Below are 20,935 nucleotides of genomic sequence, written 5' to 3' on the forward strand. Positions count from 1 at the left end.
CAACAATTAAAATTTAACACATTGAAACTATTAAAACACAAACAAAAAACAATTAAAACAATATCTAATTAAAAGCCTGGTGAATAAATGCATCTTGACTGCCTTTTTAAAAGTTGTAAGAGATAGGGAGTCTCTTATTTCAGCAGGAAGTGTGTTCCAAAGCCTCGGGAGAGCAGTGGAGAAGGCCTGTCCACGAGTAGCCACCAGATGAGTTGGTGGCCACTGAAGATGAACCTCTCCAGATGCTCTCAATGGGTGGTGTGGTTCATAGCAAAGACGATGTTCTCTTAAATACCCAGGGCCCTAGCTGTTTAGGGCTTTATAGATTATAGCCAAAACCTTGTACATTGCCCGGAAACTTATTGGCAGCGAGTGTAGATCTTTTAAGATAGGAGTGATATGGTCTCTCCGAGATGACCCAGAGAGCAACCTGGCTGCTGCATTCTGGACTAACTGCAGTTTCTGGACTATGTACAAAGGCAGCCCCACATAGAGCACATTGCTGTAGTCAAGTCTGGAGGTGACCAGCAGAAGTACTACTGTTCTGAGGTCATTTATCTCAAGAAATGGGCACAGCTGGCATATCAGTTGAAGCTGATAAAATGCCACTGCCTCAACCTGGGACACCAGGGAGAGTTTTGTGTCCAGAAGCACTCCCAGACTGCGTACCTGATCCTTCTGGGGAAGTGTGATCCCATCCAGAACTGACAGATCAAAATCATCTCCCGAGTTCCAACTCCACACAATAAGTACCTCCGTCTTATCTGGATTCAGCCATCTGGATTCAGCCTGAGCCATCTGGATTCAGCCTGAGCCATCTGGATTCAGCCTGAGCCATCTGGATTCAGCCTGAGCCATCTGGATTCAGCCTGAGCCATCTGGATTCAGCCTCAGCCAGTTACATCTCATCTAGTCCATCACTGCCTTCAGGCAGGCATTTAGGGAGGTTATGCCTTCTCCTGATGATGTTGATATGGAGAAATAGATTTGGGTGTCATCAGCATACTGATTAACACCCTGCACCAAATCTCCTGATGATCTCTCCCAGCAGTTTCATGTAGATGTTAAACAACATTGGAGACAATATGGAGCCCTGAGGGACACCATACCAAAGTTCAGTTTTTGAAGAACAACAGTCTTCAAGTGACACCATCTGGAATCTGCCCGAGAGGTAAGAGTGGAAACACTGCTAAGCAGTGCCTCCCACCCCCAACCCCCTCAGATGCTCCAGAAGGATACTATGGTTGATAGTATCGAAAGCTGCCATGATGTCCAAAAGGACCAACAGAGTCACACTTCCTCTGTCAATTCCCAATTGGAGATCATCCATCAGGCTGACCAAGGCAGTCCCAACCCCATAGCCCACCTGAAAACTGGTCTGAAACATGCCAAGATAATCAGTTTCACCCAAGACTGTCTGGAGTTGGGAAGCCACCACCCTCTCAATTACCTTGCCCAGCCACGTATGGTTGGAGACAGGCCTATAGTTGCTCAACTCTGAGGAATCCAAGGCAGGCTTCTTTAGAAGTGGTCTAATAATTGCCCCCTTAAAGCAAGGAGGCATCCTGCCTTCCTTCAGAGCAGCATTTATTATCTCTATTAGGCCTTCTACAACAACCTCCCTGCCAGATTAGCCATGTTGGGCAACGGTCAAGAGAACAGGTGGTATGCCACATTGCTCCAAGCAGCTTGTCCACATCCTCACGAGTCAGAAACTGAAACTGATTCAGCCTAACCACGTAAGAGGAGTCATTGGACACATCCGTTTCAGACACTGCTGTAATTGTGGGGTCTAAATCCAAATTGGCCTGAATACGAGAGATTTTATCCACACAAAAATCATTAAACACATCACAGTGGGTAATAGATGGTTCCAAGTACTGATTCAAGGGAGGAGGGGCACTCACTAGCCCTCAACTCCCTTCCACATGAACTTGAGGATGCAATATGGGCTGAAAAGAATTGCCTCTTTGCCACCTGTGTTCCTAGAGCATAGATTTTCAAAAGTGCTCTATGTTGTAATCTGTCAGATTCAAGTCAAGTCTTCCTCAACTTGCGCTCCAGTTATCTACCTCGCTGCTTCAGCCCCCATAGTTATTCCATATACCAAGGGGCCAATTTTGAAGCGGGTCAGAGAGGAAGCTTAGGTGTGATCATGTCTACTGCCCTGGTGAGCTGGCTGTTCCAGTTCTCCACCAGGGCATCAACAGGATCACTGGCAGAGCCAACACTAATCCCTCCAAGGCTTCTTGGAACCCTATTGGATCCAATAACATTCTCAGGCGGACCATTCTAATTGGCCCCTTGCCCCTAAGGAGGTGGGATGTGACTGTAAGTCCAACCTTAACTAGATGGTGGTCCGTCCATGACAATGGGGAAATCACAGGAGTCTCCACCCACCGAACACCATCCTGATCAGAGTGAAAGACCAGATCAAGCATGTGACCTGCAATGTACATTGGTCCCGAGACCCTTTGGGATAGGCCCATAGTTGTCATGGCTGCTATGAACTCCTGAGCCGCCCCAGACAAATTGGCCCCAAAGTGGACATTGAAGTCCCCCAGCACCACAAGCCTGGGAGTCTCCAATGCTAAATCCGAGACCAAGTCTGTCAGCTCAGTTAGGGACTCCATCGGGCAGCGTGGCGATCAGTACACCAACAGAAGTCCCAGTCATAGGAAAGTTTCCTATTACAATTACACACTAGAGCCAAAATGGCTCCATTGATATTATAGAAGATGTTATCTTATTCCCCCCCCACCCCATGGGGCCCCAAGAAGACCACCCCAATGCTTCCCCTGCCCTGCCCTACCCTGCTGCCATCCCTGCCCCCCCCCACTTGTTATCTTGGCCTCTGGGAGGTCGGGGTGAGCTGAGCAGTGCAGGCCAACCCCCTGTGGTGGTGGCGGCAGTGGGCGCTGTGGCTGTTGGGCCTCTCCAGCCAGCCTGTGCACCTCTCTGACCAAACTGCACACCTGCACAGTTCAGCTGGAGAGGTGCACAGCCACACCCTCTGCCACCACAGAGGCCAATGAGCAGTGGGGAGATGTTGGTTGCCCCATCCCTTGCATCTGACATCAGATGCAGGGGGTGGGGCTTGGGGCACTGAAGTGTATGCTATAGAGGTGGCCCCCTGCCAAGATTTTATCCTCTGGCCCCCAGGGGTCTCACTACACCCCTGCCCCCCCTTCCAGTCTGCAAGTTTCACTTCTTCAAAATGAGGAATTAGGGCACATGGCTCAGTGCTATAACTTTCCAGTTTCAATTCCAGAAGCTTTGGCCCCAAGTTAAAGCTTTAGACCCTGGCCCCTACACATTTTCCAGGGAGATTGACCATATCCAGGATGTGACCTTGCTGCTAACTGGACAAAGAGGCACATTCCTCTTGGTGGTGGGGTCAGCGAGGAACAACTACCTCTATTCAATTCAGCACTGCATCATTACCAATGGCTGTTGCTCCCTTATGTTTCTTTTTAGATTATGAGCCCCTTTGGAACAGGGGACCATCTGTTTATTCCATATGCTTTTTTGAAAAACAGTATATATTCCAAATAATAATACAAGGGCAGAAATACCACTGCTTTCAATAGGACTTGCTTCTAATTACACACAGTTTGTGCCTATTCAAAGTTAGGTGTGCCTATCCAACTCTGCAACAGATCAGGTTGGTAGTTGATCGAATTTTCAATCTTATGCATACTTACCTGGGAGGAAGTTCCATTTAATACAATGGGGCATACTTTTGAGTAAACATGCACAGCATTGCAGGTGAATAGCAGCCTATAGCCTAGTTTTGCAAGGCCTTCCCTCCATATTAACATGTTGTAATACCTTGCTACAGCTTCAATTGTAATCAGGTGAGAGTCAAACATTCTTTTGAAGATACACACAGTGGACACCTTTTCATATACATCTGAGAATTTCACCTACATGGGGATTTCACTGCTATCTGTGTCATGTTCTGTGAGAACCTGGTCTCTTAGTCACGGGTATGGCAGGGGTCAGGGTGCGGTTAGTTTTTTATGATAATTACAAGTCAGACATTTCAGCAAGAGCCCCTCCAACAGGACCCAAAAGCTACTGTGAATCAAGAATCAAGAGATGCCAAGGTCAGTATCAAAGGATTCACCAGTTGCACCAGGAAAGACTCAAGATATTGAAGTCCACCAAGGGCTACATTCCAAAAAGAAAGTCCACAAGCAGAAAGAACTAGGAACCAGTAGTAACATTATAGTTTGAGAGGCAATGATCAATAGCAAAAATACTCAAAAGTGCTTTATTGCAAAAAGGGTTGAATATCAGTCAGTACCAAGAGAAAGTAACTGGAAATGCAGGTTACTTGTGACCAATACAAATGAAAGCAGTTCCTGCACTCAGACAGACAAAGAGAGCCTGAAGCAGCCACTCCACTACACATAAGCATTATTCTACACAGTTCTAGCCTTGAAAACATAATTGCCAGCAGGTTGCTAGAACCAGAGGAATATAGCCATATCTTCCTCTTTAAGAGACTCAGCTATATATAATGTAAATTTTGATAGGTTTCTAAAATTCTGCTCTTCCTGCGCTCTTGACTGTGATAGGTACAGAACATTTCAAATATTACTGGATTTTTTTGTTATTGTAATATTTCTGCTTTAAAATTTTGTATACTACCTTGAGTACAAGTCACAGAAAGGCAGTACAGAAATCTTAAAATAAATAAAACATTACAAACATCTTATTGTTAGCACACATTTTATATGCAATGCTACCTGAATTGTTTGGAACAAGTTTTAATGGTCTGTGCCACATGAGGAGCATCCAAATAATGCCCCCTTGGGACCCTGCTCAAGCCACCCCCGCAAAAGGCTTTGGAAGCAATTTTCAATTCAGTATTTAAAAAATTGTACCTGGAAAGGGAAAACAGGGAAACCCTGGAGTGATATGTGTGTGTGTGTGTGAGAGAGTGTGTGTTTGTGTGCGCCTGAGAACAGCTTTGGATTCCAACCATCTACAACTATGGTTCAGATTTACGAAGAATTCAAAATTATACTAGGCCCAAAAGAAAATGGAAGTAAATATTATGCAAAGGTTGACTTAGATGTTTCTATTTAGGTAACAGATGCAAAACATTTTCAATAATATATTTTTAAAAATTCATGCCACAGTACTGGTAAACTAGTTCTTTGGCTGACTGATTTCACTTCTGCAGTAAACCATCTTCATACAGCTTTTTTGCTTACAGCAAAGCGAAGTCTTCCTATTACTCACTTAGATGAAAAGCCTTTGTGGTGTTTTTTAAAAAATGGTTGAGGACTACAAGCTTTAGAAGACACAACCTATATTTGAGATATTCCAAAGCATTCCAGCTTACCCTCTGCTTAAGGTTTCCTCATAGAATTTGAGAAGGGAATTTGTCTAAGTCATACCAATAGTTAGTTCCATGTTCAAAAAGAGCCACAACATAGCAGGATTTATTTTTTAAGTGTAAAAAATGTTTATACTGGTAATAATATCTGATTATATTGTTCATCATTTAACACTCCAGGAATAAAAAGGGAACTAGAGCAAGAAGTCAAGCACCAGCATTGCTAAGTTCGAATCTCACTATAGTCAATGAAGGGAAGAGTTCTGAAAAGTATGTCAAACCACATACAAAAGCTGTCATGTTATATATGTTAAAGGGTTTATGCTAACAGAATGAGGCACATTAAATATTTCCCTGAGAAATTTTTTATCTGGCAGTCCTATTGCGTGACCTCTGAAACAGATACAAATTGTGATTAAGAATACAATTTATACCTAAACTTTATACTTCAAAGAAACCACACACTTTAAAAAAATACATTAAATCTAAGGCAATGAATGTTGTTGGTGCAATATTTAAAGTTTTAGAGTTGCTCAGAAAAACACACAACATGCGCCTGGATTTAGATGTGTCTGTGCCGAAAAACTATGTACATTTCTGCATAATTCATAGTTTTGGCATTTTGTCGGTTCCTCCTTCTTCTGTTGATAATTCCTGTTACATATTCCCTGAGAGTCTATCACATGATTATTGCTCAGTCTTTGGCCCCTTCCTTCTCCTCCCCCTTAATAACCATCTCCCCCCACCATTAAGACTGTGTTAGCAGACACATAGGGCATGTAGCCGTGACATGTCATCTAGGCCCCCGGAAACCCCACAACTAGTATCCTACTGGCGATGGGCAGGTCTCAACACCAGTTGGGCTTGGCTGCCTTAGCCCTGTCTTAGCTGCTCGTGAGAACAGCCTCATAGTGGCTAACATGTGTGCAGCAAAAGGATGCACAGCCACAGCTTCCCCACTTTTGAAACTGCTCGTAGCGGTGCGTGTATACACAAACGCACGAGAGAGAGAGAGAGAGAGATTTTCACCAATCTCCCCTTCCCCTAGAAACACACTAAGCAACTTGCAGTAGCATGTCTCAGGGATAGTGTGTTGCTCAAAGCACTTCTGTGGAAAGAAGAGATTGGCAAGAATTCCCCTGCATGTGAGAACCCACACTTCAGTAGCGAGTCTCTACTGCTGCAGCTGTTGTAGCTTTTCACTGCATATATGCTGCTTTAGTCAGGATGTCAGCCATTCTGATCAAGATTATTTGGATTGCTAGCTAACAAGAAACTTTAAAGGCAGGATGAATGACAGGATAGCACTTCAGAGTGTTAACCATGTCAACCTGAGGAATTTGCTTCATGTCTACATGCATTGTTTTAAAGGGTAGCAGAATGCTAATGGGAATCCTTAGGGGAGAGAACAATAACAGCAGCAGCTCAGCAACCATCCTGCAAGACTTGTGAAAACCACAGAAGATGGAAGCGGAGGAGAAAGGTGGACCTCATCTTTATCTCATCTTTTTGACATCCTTATCAGAGGGAGGGAGGGTGTGTACCATGAAGAATGTTGCAACCTAACGTCTGTGCTGATGTAGAGCTTTGTCTCTTAAATACTCCTCCAAGCATTGAACTGCAAATGGGTCAGTGTCAGTATCAAATTTGTTGGCAAAGAAGTGGTGTTTCTGTAACATCCAGTTCAAGTCTCCTACTCCAAAGACACACACAGAGCGGACATGAATTCCATTACAAGGTGGATATGGGGCACCCTTGGACACATCCCCCTCAAAGTAATGCCATTTCACAAACCTGGCAAGGGCATTCATGTCAGACACATCATATTTTTCACTGGCAGAGACTGCACCAGGGACTTCAGGAATTCGCTGAATAGTAGCCCACAAATATTCATCCGGACTGTAGGTATCTTTAGCCCACTCTATAAAAGCAAGGATTTTGCTGTTCTCCAACACATATTCCACAAGCTTCCTGCTAACAACAAAGTAGGCACTGCCAGAGAAAATTGGTGTACTAAGAGGTGAATGTTGCTTGTCTATTCCCGTATTCTTTACCTTACCATCAACAACTTCATGATGCTTCTTCCACCGTATCTCCTTGTTCAAAGGCATTTTTTCTGTTTCCAAGCTGTTTTCACCCTTGAGGGCTTTTAGCTTCTCTATTATTTCCTGATTGGTCTTGATAGGGAAATCCATACCACAGAGATTGATCAGGTACTTCCAGCTTGTACTTCTCCTGTAGAGATCTTTCATGCAGTTGAGGTCTGCTTGCACTCTGCTCCATGAAGCATACACTACACTCTCTAGTTGGCTCGCAATGAAGACATTGTCAAAACAGGAAGCAATGCGCTTAACTGCTGCCAAGAAAGATTCTGGGGACTTCTTATCAACATGAATGCAGTAATAGTTTTGAGGAGCATAGATGGACCTCAAAAGTCTATCCAACATGTTAATTTTGTGGTGAACCACTATTGAATAAGCAATTGGAAATTCTGCTTCTTCTTTGCTCAGAGGTTCCATAATATACTTCCGTCTCTTAATAAAGGAGGCACAATCTGTTGTCATGTTAATGTAATCATTTGCTGTTAGCTTAGGGTTCTTCCTAAAAGACACCGTTAAGAGTTCCAGCTTTACTTTCTGAATTTCCTCTGGGTCACCCTGCAATATCTTAGAGCAGTTTATATTGCTATTGGCATACTCACTGGTCAGCTCCAAATCCTCATGTTGCAGGTAGTTTGGTTTCTGATTAATTTTGATCAGCGAAAAGGTCCCTGCTGTAAAAACTAACACCAGGAGAAATTTGAAGCGTAGAATGTGGCAGTGACGAAGTTTCCTTCTCAGCATTTCAGAAAGCATCAGGAATCTGCCACACATCTAAGAGACTTTCCTTGTATACATGATCAAGTTCCAACTTCAGAGTTGTCTGTCTGCATATTTCAAAAGGAGGCTATTTTCCTGTAAATGAAAGCAAAGTACATGTAAATTCAGAGAACAGGAGTTGCATCATCATCTCTGGCCTTCAATCCCAGTTAAAAGGTAGACAATCTAAACACTACTAGTTAAGTTATTTAAGAGCACAAAAGATTATTTTAGCATTGGGCTTCAGTTTAGGATGTTAAGACAACTATGGATATATTGTAGGACCTGTTGTATCTGACCTGTCTGTCTTCATATATTCAATCCAGGGCTTCATAGAACCATTTTACACAGTGAACTCTTATGGGCTGAAAGTTGTTCTTAGGAATAATCCCATTTACACAGGCAGCCTAAAGCAGAAGCCAATAACTTAGCCACATTATTATATTTTCTGTCATTTCAAAATCATCATGATTTTATTTACCTTAAGTTACTTGGGGTTTTCAAAATTAAACATACACATAGGGTTCTGCCTGCAGGCTTGTAATCCAAACCCTACAAAAAGAAATAAAGGGGGAATGGGGAATTAGAAGTGGGTGGGGGGTGGGGAGCTGCTGAATGAGTTTGTAGGCCTGGATGTTTTAACACTAGCAAAAACCCTGATGATACAAGGGCCTTGTGTGCCTCAGTTCAACCATGCTGAACAGTGATAGAACCTTTGTTCATTGGAACCTGCCTGATCTTATGCCTGCACCTGCTAGAGATGGTCTAGAGATGCTGTATGTCTGACAAAAGCCAGAACCTTCAAGGGTGAGGTTGGCAGCCTGCTGATTGTGGAGCCATGACAATGGAATTGCTGCCAAGAAGATGGTTCCTTGGCAATGCTGAAGATGGTGCCTTGGAAAAGCATCTCAGACCTGATGCTTGTCTGAGACATAGCATGTAACGAGGAATTTTGTTGAACTCATCAATGTCACTGGGTCTCCTGAAAAGAAACAGGTTGAGAGAGAGGTCTTCTCCAAATGTGCTAGTTTCTCTTTGTCTCTGCATCTTTCCTTCAAGTTGTTGGACTACTGGAGTTCCTGGAGAGGTACCTATACAATGGCTTGAATTTTATAACATAGCCTTTTAATATAAGGCAGGTGAATGAGAAGATTAAGATTTGAGTGCATTTCTGATAATAGTTAGTAATTATCAGCATTTGTTTTGCTAAAAATGTATCTAGGTGCATTGTGGGTTCATCTCTCCACTGTTTAAGTATTCTTTATTTGCCAAATGATTATAATTTATTTAAGAATTTGTTTCAGTCCTTTGCCTTTATACTAGTTTATGCCTTAAAAATAAACCATGTATTCATATTAGTTATATTTCTGAGTCATGTGATTATTTCATTATACACTCCTTATTGATGCTGGTGTTCATTCAAAGTTAATTTTTTTTTTTTTAAGGAATCAGATCAACAGAGTTTCTAAACCAGAATTTAGATGACGGATTAAGAATCTTTTTTTTTTTAAGGTAGAAAAAATTTAAGTATTCCTCTAGCTGAAGATAAAGAGGCAGCAAAAGAACTCAAAAAGTACAGGGTGCTGAAAAAACAAATGGGTAAAGAGAAAATGCTGAAGAAATAACAGGCTTGACCTCAGACGTTAGAGTTCACAAAACATAATGAACAAGCACAGAGGCAGACAGATAAATCAGTGAAGAAAAATATGATGGAAAACTATGAAGGGAAGGAGAGGAATTGAATGGTACTCTTCCACTACTTAAAACTTTTATATGGCCATTACACTTTCCTATAAAGGGATATTTTGACCAGTTTTCAGTGCAAGGGCAACATGGTCAATGAATTTAAGCAGAAAAATAAGGGGAAGAGTTGCTACAATTCCCCGTTCCATGTCTCCTACCAGAGCATCTGAAGAGCACCTGGTATAGTGCTTTTTGTATTCTTGATTAGACAAAGTTAAGTTTGGAGACCAATTACCTCCAAACTTAAAATGCATTTAAACAGCCTCAGAATGGCTGGCCATTTTCAGAATCTGGCGTTTCACAGTTAAGCCTCCTACACAACCGAAAAGAGAAGACTTGACTAAGAGAAGACTTGAAAGAGAAGAGAAGGCTTGACTAAGCATTCTGCCAGTCTCCTGCCTGTTGAACAGTTCAGGAGCTCTCAGGAGAGGAATTTTAGTTCCCTTTTCCTTGCAAAAAACTCCACACTCTTTCTGTTTTCTACAGGAAGCCGCACTGCTGCTCAAAAAAAAAAAATAACACCAGCACTCCTAACCTCCCTAGTGCATGTGTGAATCAGCAAGGGGCAACAGAAAATTTCCCTGGGACATTGAAATGCCTGGGATTGTCCTAGGAGAATCAGGACATTGGAGCACCATTGGAACAGTATTTCTGTGCCTAAATTCCCAATCCATTAAAAAGTTGCACTCATAGCATTGTGCAACTCTGCTTTACTTTCCTATTCTACAATCACACAGGTTTAGTTTTTGGTTTTACCAGATAAGAAGTAAATTCAGGTATAACATTCACTTGTGTCCCAATATCCAGTTTAAACATTACCATCACTCCATTAGCTTCTAGAGAAATAGCCTTGTCCAGTTACATTTTCAGCTGGTATATCATTCCAATGAAAAGAAGAATGTTTCACCTTCCTCATCTTCATCCTTAGGCGAAAGTTGTACTGTCCATTTGTGGTGTTCTACCTGCTGCTGCTGCCGCCATCACCGACTGCAGAGTCTTGCAGCACACATTAGTCAAGACATTATTGCTTTCATTCTCCTGGGCATTGTGCAAGTCCATGCCGTTTCCTCCATACCTTCTGCAGCAGCTTTTGCTTTTTTTCTGTGGTTCCTTTTGACTTGCATCATTTTGAAGACGTCCAGCCATTTTATTTCCTGACAACTTGCCATTCTGCTCACTGTCATTGGATTGAAATGGCTTTTATAGTCTGCTGTTACAGCTTGACAGATTCCAAGAACCTTTTAGAGGTAAACTCAGGATCTTCCCATAGTCTCTTCCTGAGCATAGTATCTCTGATGCCCAGTCTCTTATCACAGATTGCTAGTTCTCTATAATGGAAAAGTGTGTCTCAGCAATTTGGAGGTCAGTTACAAATTCCTGTGTTATGTTTCTCTCTTGCTTCCTGGTAAGTGAGTCATTCCATTCAAAAGAAGGTCTCATTTCTTTTTTGAATGCAGCACTCTTCAAACACTTTCATCATGATCACAGTTCTGCTGTTCTATTTCTGAGAGTTCCAAATTGAATGCAGTTAGAGGCACCTGCTCTGTGATAGTCAAAAGTCTATCTTCTGTAGATCCTGACTAGCATGGAGAAGTTGAATTTTGCTTAAATTCCTTCCAATAGTCAGCTACATAATGGGATACTTTAGTTCTGCAGGTACACCACGGTTTGGTAATCAATGATGCCCGATGCCCCATTACATATAATCACAATAAGCAATATTAACTTGTACCCAGCTCCTCCCAGCCCAATCTCAGTTCCTTCCAAAATCCCATATAAATGTAACAATGGTGTGATCTGATCAACACTTAACTATCTTAAAGCTATACCACTGTTAACCCCACACATTTAGAATAAAGGAATATGCTGTTTTTCAGGGCACATTTACTTTAACTACTGTAAAAGTAAAACAAACATACACTAAAGTTTAAACATGGGCTAAACTGGCTTCCATGCCATAAAGGTTGCAGAAGGAAATTAGAGAAGCTGTGTATAATTCCAGTTGTCAAACTGAACTGGAACACAGTTTTTGTTAGAGCACCATGATGGTTGTTTATTTGGTTTTATTCTCTAACTGAAATAATGGCTGACATTAACTGAGTGTAGATGTGTCAGGAAGATGCATCTGTGCTGTGGAGTGCTTTCCTAGCTATGCAGCATTGGGCGCACATGGGGAGGGGGGTGAATTTTACACTTCACTTTGCATCCAGAAGTGCCCGGTGTCATCTGAAAGTATGTCCCAGAGGATCACACAGGGCACTTCCAGAGCCCTGGAATCTGGCCCTTCAACTCCTTTGGGTTTTACACTCCTTTAGAAATACATTATAATTTGGAATAGAGGCAGTTCCTAGTGGTTCTATTCATGCTTGCAGGGAAGATAGCCCCATTTTTGCATTGTTTTTTCATTTTAAGACAGCGTGGCTAGTGGCTGCACAAGGCAGGCAGCTTATGGGGTGGGAGGTACTTTTGCATCATTCCCTCCCCTTGTATAAGCTATGCCCTCTTTAATATACAAGGAAGTTTACATTAAAATTAAATTTGAATTTCAGGGGCGTGGATGCTTATTGCAGGGCAAAGCATAACTAAATTAGTCACTTATAAGAACTAAGAATTACCCTTTATTAGTTACATTCATTGGTTGATATCCTGATTAACAAAGCACCGGTGCTTCTGAAAAGTTCAATCCATTCAATTCCATTGTTGGCTCAGTGGTGGAACAATTTTTCCCTTCCCCAGGAAGCACTGTGTGCCACACACATATATGTTCCTGAGAGTAATGCATACCTCAGGGACATATTTTCAGGTGACACAAAGGGCTTCTGGGAAAAGGGAGATCTTTGAAATTATCCCCCCGACACACAATAACACTGGTGCAGTGTTAATTTGGAACTCTTCAGAAGCACTGGTGCTTCATTAGTCAGGATGTCAGCCACTATTTTTATTCTATGGATTTACATAGGGGTTGTTTTTTTTTTAAGGAATACAGTGATGTTGTTGTGAAGGGGTGTTCATCATTCCACTTATATAATAGGCTTAATTAACCACATTATATATGGGTTACTTAACTCATGTTAATGTTCTTACTACAGATTAGAAGGCTCTTTTCAGATTAGCCTTGTGCCCAACTAAATCAAATATTAGACTCAGAAAAGGCATTACTCTAATCCCAGCCAATATCTGCGTAGAGGTACACTACACGGGGGAGATAGTTGTTTCAAATTATTTAAAGAAAACATAGGAAATTAGATGAGCTCTAAGGAAGGCTTTATTTATAAATAAAGGGAGTACCTTTATTTCATTATTAGAAGCAAAATCATCACCCTGCAAGAAGCTGAATATACAAAATATTGTGATGTTGCAGAAAGGAAATGGGGGATGAGTCTTTGGCATTCAGTTTTGTTGATAAAGCAATGAGGCCAGTGGAAGTGAGGACTCAATCACCAGTTACCTGTAAAAAAGAGAAAAATATTGCAAGCCCTCTTAGATCCAATATAATTATAAAGTTATTTACTTCTTTGCTCCCTGTCCAGTGGCTATTTTCACTTTTGAACAGATGGCATCCAGTTTGTACCCTCAGCTTCATTTCAACCATCAGGATAGACAGAATCCTTGCTGACGTATGACACCCTGTGCTGCTGCTGCCACTTACTAAAAAGGGCACTTGTAAAATTTGGCCTGAAAAATAGTTTCTTTTCCTCATTAGGCAATTGTCAAAAGTATCAGAGTGCATTGCTCTCAGACTGGACAAATGGATACATATTCATTTTTACATGAACTATATGTATGGTGGAAGGACCAGTAGCCTTACTCATAGACATGTTCAGTGTTCCCTCTAGCAGGGATTCCCAGATGTTGTTGACTGCAACTCCCAGAATCCCCAGCTGTATTGGCTTTTGCTTGGTGATTATGAGAGTTGTAGTTCACAATGTCTGGGTCCTTGTTAGAGGGAACACTGGACATGTTTCAGAAATACAGTAGTTACCAGTACCAAACAGTGATACATAGAGAAAAGAGATGTAATTAGCTTCATGTTTTCTTTTTTGATGTTGAGATTTCTTACAAACAGCAACTGTAAGTCTATTTTAGACCAGGGTTCTCAAACCTGGGTTCCAGATGTTGTGGTACTACAACTCCCATCATACCCAGCTGCAATGGCCATTGTGGCTGAGGATAATGGGAGTACTACAACATCTGGGGACTCAAGTTTGAAAACCCCTATTTTAGACTATCCAAAGTCATTCTGGCCATTATCAGAAGAGGAACATATAGCCACAACTAGATAGGCTTTTGCTGGGTTCTAGGCTTTAACCCCCTAGCCCCAAAGTCAGTGGGACTCAGTTTAAAAAGCAATTCCAAGTTGTTCACTGAAATCAGTTGTACAAGAGTCTTGGAAAGGTCCAGAGAGATACATGAGTCTGACATAATAAGACCAAGGGTGGTCAGTAGAATGAGTTGATGAGAGAGGAGATGCCAGTATTTAAAATACCATTCATCACTGACAGATTTACATGGCATACCCAGAAAATCTTGGAAAGACAAGGAATTTAAGTGAATGTTGTTTGCGCAGCACAAATGACACTAAAACAATTGCTAGTAAATTCTAAGTTGTATGATAGATGTGATGTACAAGATTGTGAGATTTGTGAACAGGGGGAAGGAAATTGTGGGAAGTAAGGTGCAATATATAAAATTCAGTGCTTAGGTTGTAAAGGTAAAGTGTGCCATCAAGTCGGTGTCAACTCCTGGCAACCACAGAACCCTGTGGTTGTCTCTGGTAGACTACAGAATGTTGCCTGCCTCCTCCTGCGCAGTATGAGATTATGCCTTTCAGCATCTTCCTATATCACTGCTGCCAGATATAGGTGTTTCCCATAGTCTGGGAAACATACCAGCGGGGATTCAAAACAGCAACCTCTTGCTCCCTAGGCAAGTTACTTCCCTGCTGTGCCATTAGGTGGCTCGGAGAATCCAGTAGGCCACTGAAAGATAGATAGGCCATTGAAAGATAGATATAAAGAACATCTAGCAGATATGAGGAATTGTACACAGAGAACAAAACCTTGGTCAATGCATATGAGAAAACAGCACAAAAGCAAAACAGTGTCTACTAAAATATCTATTTTGGAAATTGAAAGGAATTTACAAAAAGGGAAAATAAAGGAAGCTTTATTTATAAAGGAATTGAGACCAGATATTAATGATCAGGAGGTACTGGCTGATGCTCTTAGGTTCATTATCCTTTGAGAAAAAACTGGTGATTCCCTTTCTCTCCCCCCGCCCCTTCCCTCATTATCTCTCCACCAATCATGGAAAAGAACATTATCAGGTCTATGGAATTTAACAGCTGGGGAACAGAGGAGGTTTTTATCTGTGCACATCTGTTTAACTGATGGTGGTGTGTTACACTAAAATGTCTTTTATTTTATTTTTTGTATACCATCTTTAATTTCTTTTTGTGCAATAAAGGTCTTTTGTTGAGAGTTATTATGCATATTGCATTGCCAACATATCAACTTATGGGTAAATAAAGTTATAGAAAAACAAGATTAATTTTCTCAAGAGAGTTAGTAAGCAAAGCTCCCTAGGAAGAAATGATAGGAAAAGGGGGGTGGGGTTGAAAGTACCAGTGCATGGAGTAGAGGGGGGAGTGTTAAAGAAATGCTGGGTAGCCAAATTGATTTATGATCTAAAAACCAAAAAAGACAAAAAAGGAAGAAACAGAAGAACAAAATAGGAGGACCTGAGATAGCCATTTTAGTATAGCAGCAGCAAAAATCAGGTTAAATGAACAATATAGAATTTTGCAACTAGTGGGAAAAGTGTGTTCTACTAATGTGTAGAAAGCTCATATTTTTTTATCAGGAGTTATAATAATGATGGTGTTTCACCAGTGTATTAAGATCAAGCACCAAAATTGCCATTAGCCATGTGGCATAGGAGAGAATGTATTTGTACCTAAAAAGTGTTCATGTGGCAGTGGAATAGTCGCTTATATACATTACCATTGCCACTGGTGTTATCTTTGGTATTAATTCCTGCAAGAAACCACATCCACTACACCTGCCTCTGAATTTCACTGGTAGTACACCACTAGTTTGGGTTTGGGGTTTTTTTCTTTTCAGTTTTCCAGTTTATATCCCTTCATTTCTTTTTGGAGTAATACTCAAGACAGCTTATGAAGATTCAAACTATACAAACACACATGGAGTCCAAATAAAAAAATAAAACTAAAAACAGCTATAGTAATGGCATTAAAATGCAATGATATGTATAGTTCCATCAATGTACTGATCTGGATCCACATCCAGTTTACTGCATGGAAGAAAGCACACTGGGGGCAGGCATTCCCTGATACCAGTAGTAAGTGGGGCCACAAATTGTTGTTGAATTCAAGAGCAACAAGCAAGGGTGGGGGGGAGTTGAATACCCCAGATCTACTTCACTTTAGTTTTTACAGTCACGGAGGGGTGGGGGGACCCAACAACCTTACAACACTGACAAAACACACGGAGGAAAGATCAGAGGTGAAAACAAGAAATGTGGGGTGTTTTTTTTTAAACTTACATAGTTTGATGGCATTCATGAGCAGATCTTAAAAGAAACAGTTGAGAAGATCTAACACATCAATTATCACATTTGAAAGCTGATGGCAAACTGTTGGGAGCCCAGGAGCCTGCAAAAGAGCAAATGTAATACCCATCTTTAAAATCTTTAAAAACAAGGGAATCAATTCACTTGATTTTCTAGGAACATTAGAACAATAAAAATTTGTGAGTACACCTTGGGAGAGCAAATGTTTATGACTCATGTTAGTTACTAGCAATCACTGCAGATTTAGGAAGATCTGTTTCTGGTAAAGTGTTAATTCTAGCTTGAGATGGGGTGAGGACACCACTTAGTCTGACTTTAGCAAGAAAATCTCCTCTTTTTAAAAGCCACCAAAAAAAACCTACTATAGAATGTTAAGCTTTTTACTAGAAAGGGCTAGTAAAAAGCATGCCTGCAAAGGGTACTCATAATGGAAAGACAGGCAGCAGCACTTCATCAACATGAGTGCTGGTTAGTGTTCTCATTAATTACTTGGACAGAGCCAATGATACAAAGCAGCAGGACTTTTTTTTTTTTTTTAAGTGCAACCAGATACAAGCCAGCAGTCCGAAAAAATCTGCAGTTCCAAAATAACATTTGTTTTTATGTTAGATGAAGTAAAAAAGTAACTGATAATGAAGACAGTACAGAGAGTAGTCCCAGCTCCTCTAGAATCCATTTCTCCTCCCGGCTCCAAAAAGAGATGCTTTCCACAGGTTTTCTGCTAAGCCCCACAAAATCTTTACCAATGAAGATAACACTCTTCTGTAATAGTGCTGCCAAATTCCCAGTATGGAGCATTTTCTCCAATTCTACATAGGCTTCTAAATCAGGTCTTGACAAAATTTTCTTTGGATCTAGGAGCCAGTCCAAAAGTTAGGAGCCCAATAACTGACACTTGACTGTAGCTTGCTTATGGCCACCGAGCTTATTTATGACTGAGCCTAGATGCTTTGTTTGTATTAACAGGAGAATCACTTCATGCATATAATGGAATTACTAGACTCTATGTTGGTTAAAATATTACATAGAATACTGTGATGGGTGCAAATTCAGATGTTACTGGCAGCAGCATGGAAGCTACTTCTCAGTGGTTTCTTCTCACACTGTCCACTTTCACTTCTATCCTTAAGTTACATATGTGGACACAATTATTTCTAAGCTAGGACATCAATAGGTCAGTGAGGAACACATCATTGGTATCAGAATAGCATCAGAAGAATTCTTGGGAAAATATCCTTCATGCTGCTGCCAGTAACATCTTTCATGTCTTCTTATCACAATCAGGACGTTGAGCTCTCCCTCAGTTTCACACTCACTTCTCCATGATGGTGTCCCATATTGAAGAGAAGCTGCCCATCATATTGGAAAGACTCACACAATTGTCCCTGTTCACATGGTTTCAGATTCACAGTCACATGGAACAGCACAACAGGACAGCAGATCCACATGGGTGAGTCTGAGTGAGAAGGGGCCCCTTGAAGAATAGGAAACATTCAAAGTAAAGTCGAGGGTATCCATAACTAAACTAGCAATGACATCAAAAACTGCCTTTTGGAGCTCAATATACAGATTTGGGCTGCTTGTCAGGAGCACGCCTGAAACCTCCACCCCCATTTATTTATCATATTTGTACACCACCCCAAACTTCCGTCTCTGGGTGGTTTACAGCAACACAGAACAAATTAAAACCTTAAAACAATTTAAAACCTAGTCTAGTTAAAATACTTGGGTGACTAAGTGTATCTTTAAATACTCTTTAAAAGTTATCAGAGATAGGGAAGTACTTATTTCAGCAGGGAGCGCATTCCAGAGTCTTGGGGAGGCAACAGGGAAGGCCCCTCCCTGTGTAGCTATGAGATGAGCTGGTGGCAACTGCAAACAAAGCTCTCCAGATGATCAGTGGGGCTCATAGTGAAGATGATGTTCTCTTAAATACCCTGAGCCTAAGCTGTTTAGAGCTTTATAGGTTACTAGTGTTTTCAAGCCCGTTAAAATAACGGGCGCTAGTAGGGGAGAGTTCCGCCGCCACCGCCAAGAGTGCCCCACTCCCTCTTGCCCTTTCCCCTCCCCCATTCCCTCTTGCCCCTCCCCCTGCCCCACTCCCTCTGGCCCTTGCCCCTCCCCCCTGCCCCACTCCCTCTGGCCCTTGCCCCTCCCCCCGGCCCCACTCCCTCTTGCCCTTGCCCCTCCCCACTCCCTCTTGCCCTTGCCCCTCCCCACTCCCTCTTGCCCTTGCCCCCCTGCATTTTTAAATTTTTATCTTACCGGCCCTCCGCTCCTCCTCCCGGGCAGCAAACAGTTTACAGTTTACATTTTCTTGGGCCTGATCCAGCAGGGCTCTTCCGACATCCTCAAGCCCTTTTACTTTAATCTGCACTTTCTCAGTGCACTTTTTTTCACCTGGCCAGGACCACTTTCGTCTATTAGTATTAGTGCTCAAGTTCCTGAGTTAAGCTTGCAGCTGCGGGGCGGGCTTGTTCGTTCTCATGCCCACACTAAATAGCTCCTGCTTAATAAGGGCTTTTTGGAACTGCTTGGAGCAGACCGAACCCAACGCAGCCAGCAAGCGGTGAAGGCGGTCAGCTGCGGCCGGGGAGAGGCGAGGGCTGCTCTGGGCTTATGCTGGCCTGCCGCCAGTCCGCATTCCTCACGCACCAGCCGGCTTCAGTGGCCTGAGAGGAGGAGGAGCCGCCGGGGGCCGGAGCATCCGCCGCCTCTCCGCTCCTTATGCAACAGAGTTGGCCAGTGGGGAGGCGCGTGAGGCCGCGCAGAGTTCCTCCGCGACTCGAGAAGAGACGGAAGGAGCGCTGGGCAGGTTGCATTTCTCCTGCGCGTCCTCCTCTTCTTGACGCCTTTCCCAACCCCTAAACAAACCGGGAGCCACCCGCTGCCGCAGTGGTGGGCATCTTCGCTTCTCCTCAGCCCGGGAGGGGAATTCCCGCCGCCCAGAGTGCCGTCCCCGGTGGCCAGATTGCTGCCCGCCCGCCCCGGCCTCCTCTTCCCTCCCGCCTCCCAGAGTGCCAGCCGACAGCAACAGAACCGGCCAGCATGGCCGCCTGGTGTCAGCGGTCGTGTCTCCCTCGGTCTGTTCTGGGCCTGCGCTTTGCGCAGGCCCAGAACAGCCCAGGGAGACAGGGACGCAGAAGCCAACATTCCAAAGCCACGGACACTCACTTAGCCTTTTATTATATAGGATAACCAGCACCTTGTGTTTTGCCCAGAAACTTCTTAGTAGCCAGTGTAGTTCTTTTAATATAGGAGTAATATGGTCTCTTCAAGATGACCTGGAGACCAACCTGGCTGCCGCATTCTGTACAAACTGCTGTTTCTGGATTACATATAAAGGCAGCCCCACATAGAGCTCATTGCAATAGTCAGGTCTGAAGGTTACCAGCATACGTACTATGGTTCTGAGGTTGTTTATCTCAAGAAATGGACGCAGCTTGCCTACCAGCTGAAGTTGATAGAAAGCACCTCTGGCCACTGCCTCAACCTGAGACACCAGGGAAAGGTTTGGATCCAGAAGCACTCCCAGACTGCATACCTGTTCCTTCTCCGGAAGTATGACCCCATCCAGATCTGACAGATTAAAATTATCTCCTGAGTTCTGACCCTCAGAATAACTACCTCTATCTTATTTGGATTCAGTCTCAGTTTATCTCTCATCCAGCCCATTACCACCTCCAGGCAGGCATTTAGGGAGGTTACGCCTTCTCCTGATAATGTCTATTTATTTATTTAACAAATGAATATACTGCCCAAAACTTAAGTCTCTGGGCGGTTCACAATAGACACACAAAACAATTTAAAACTTAAAACAAGTTAAACGAATTAAAACTGTAAATCTAATTAAAAGCCAGGGTGAACAGATGTGTCTTGATTGACTTTTTAAGAGAGATGAGAAAGCTCTTATTTCAACAGGGAGTGCATTCCAAAGCCTCGGGGCAGCAATGGAGAAGGAATGTCCCTGAATAGCCACCAGATGAGCTGGTGGCAACTGCAGACGAACCTCTCCAGATGATCTTAATAAGCAGTGGGAATCATGCCGAAGACATTCTCTTAAATACCCAGGTAGGGGTGTGCACCGGACCGCGGAGCTGCGGTCCGGCACTGGGGGGGGGGGTTCCATTAAGGGCGGGGGGGCTTTACTCACCCCTCCCGCGCTTTGCAGCTTTGGCGTCATAATTCTTAAAAAAAATGCGGCTGCAGAATCGCTCTCCGCCCACTCCTATGGCTCCGGGGCTCCTTCTTGTTTTAAAAATCGGGCGGCAGGATACTTCCCTGACGCCCCCGAAGCCCCCTCAAGCCATTTCGCTTCTTTAAATCTCGCCCGGACCGAGTCTGACCACGCTCGGGCGGGCAGCAGCGAGATGTCCTTCCGCCCGCCCGCCCC

General features: G+C 42.9%; 1 protein-coding gene across 6 annotated transcripts in view; it reads right to left on the bottom strand.

Annotated features, from left to right (window-relative positions):
- Positions 1-4,261: 4,261 nt before the first annotated feature.
- GCNT1 (glucosaminyl (N-acetyl) transferase 1) overlaps positions 4,262-20,935 on the bottom strand; it is a 34,959-nt gene continuing 18,285 nt past the window's right edge. The window contains exons 2-5 of one of the 6 annotated variants that reach the window (XM_053287845.1): positions 16,516-16,624; positions 13,240-13,399; positions 8,690-8,760; positions 4,262-8,304 (exon numbers count right to left, since the gene is read on the bottom strand). In XM_053287845.1, coding sequence (XP_053143820.1) covers positions 6,913-8,223 — 1,311 coding nt within the window. In that variant the 5' untranslated portion in view covers positions 8,224-8,304; positions 8,690-8,760; positions 13,240-13,399; positions 16,516-16,624 and the 3' untranslated portion in view covers positions 4,262-6,912. Of the gene's footprint in view, positions 8,305-8,689; positions 8,761-10,770; positions 11,456-13,239; positions 13,400-16,515; positions 16,625-17,858; positions 18,017-20,935 lie in introns of those variants that run through there. The other 5 variants (XM_053287844.1, XM_053287843.1, XM_053287842.1 and 2 more) reach the window with 5 other exon arrangements.

Source organism: Hemicordylus capensis, chromosome 2 (genome assembly GCF_027244095.1).
Source record: "Hemicordylus capensis ecotype Gifberg chromosome 2, rHemCap1.1.pri, whole genome shotgun sequence".
NCBI lineage: Eukaryota > Metazoa > Chordata > Lepidosauria > Squamata > Cordylidae > Hemicordylus > Hemicordylus capensis.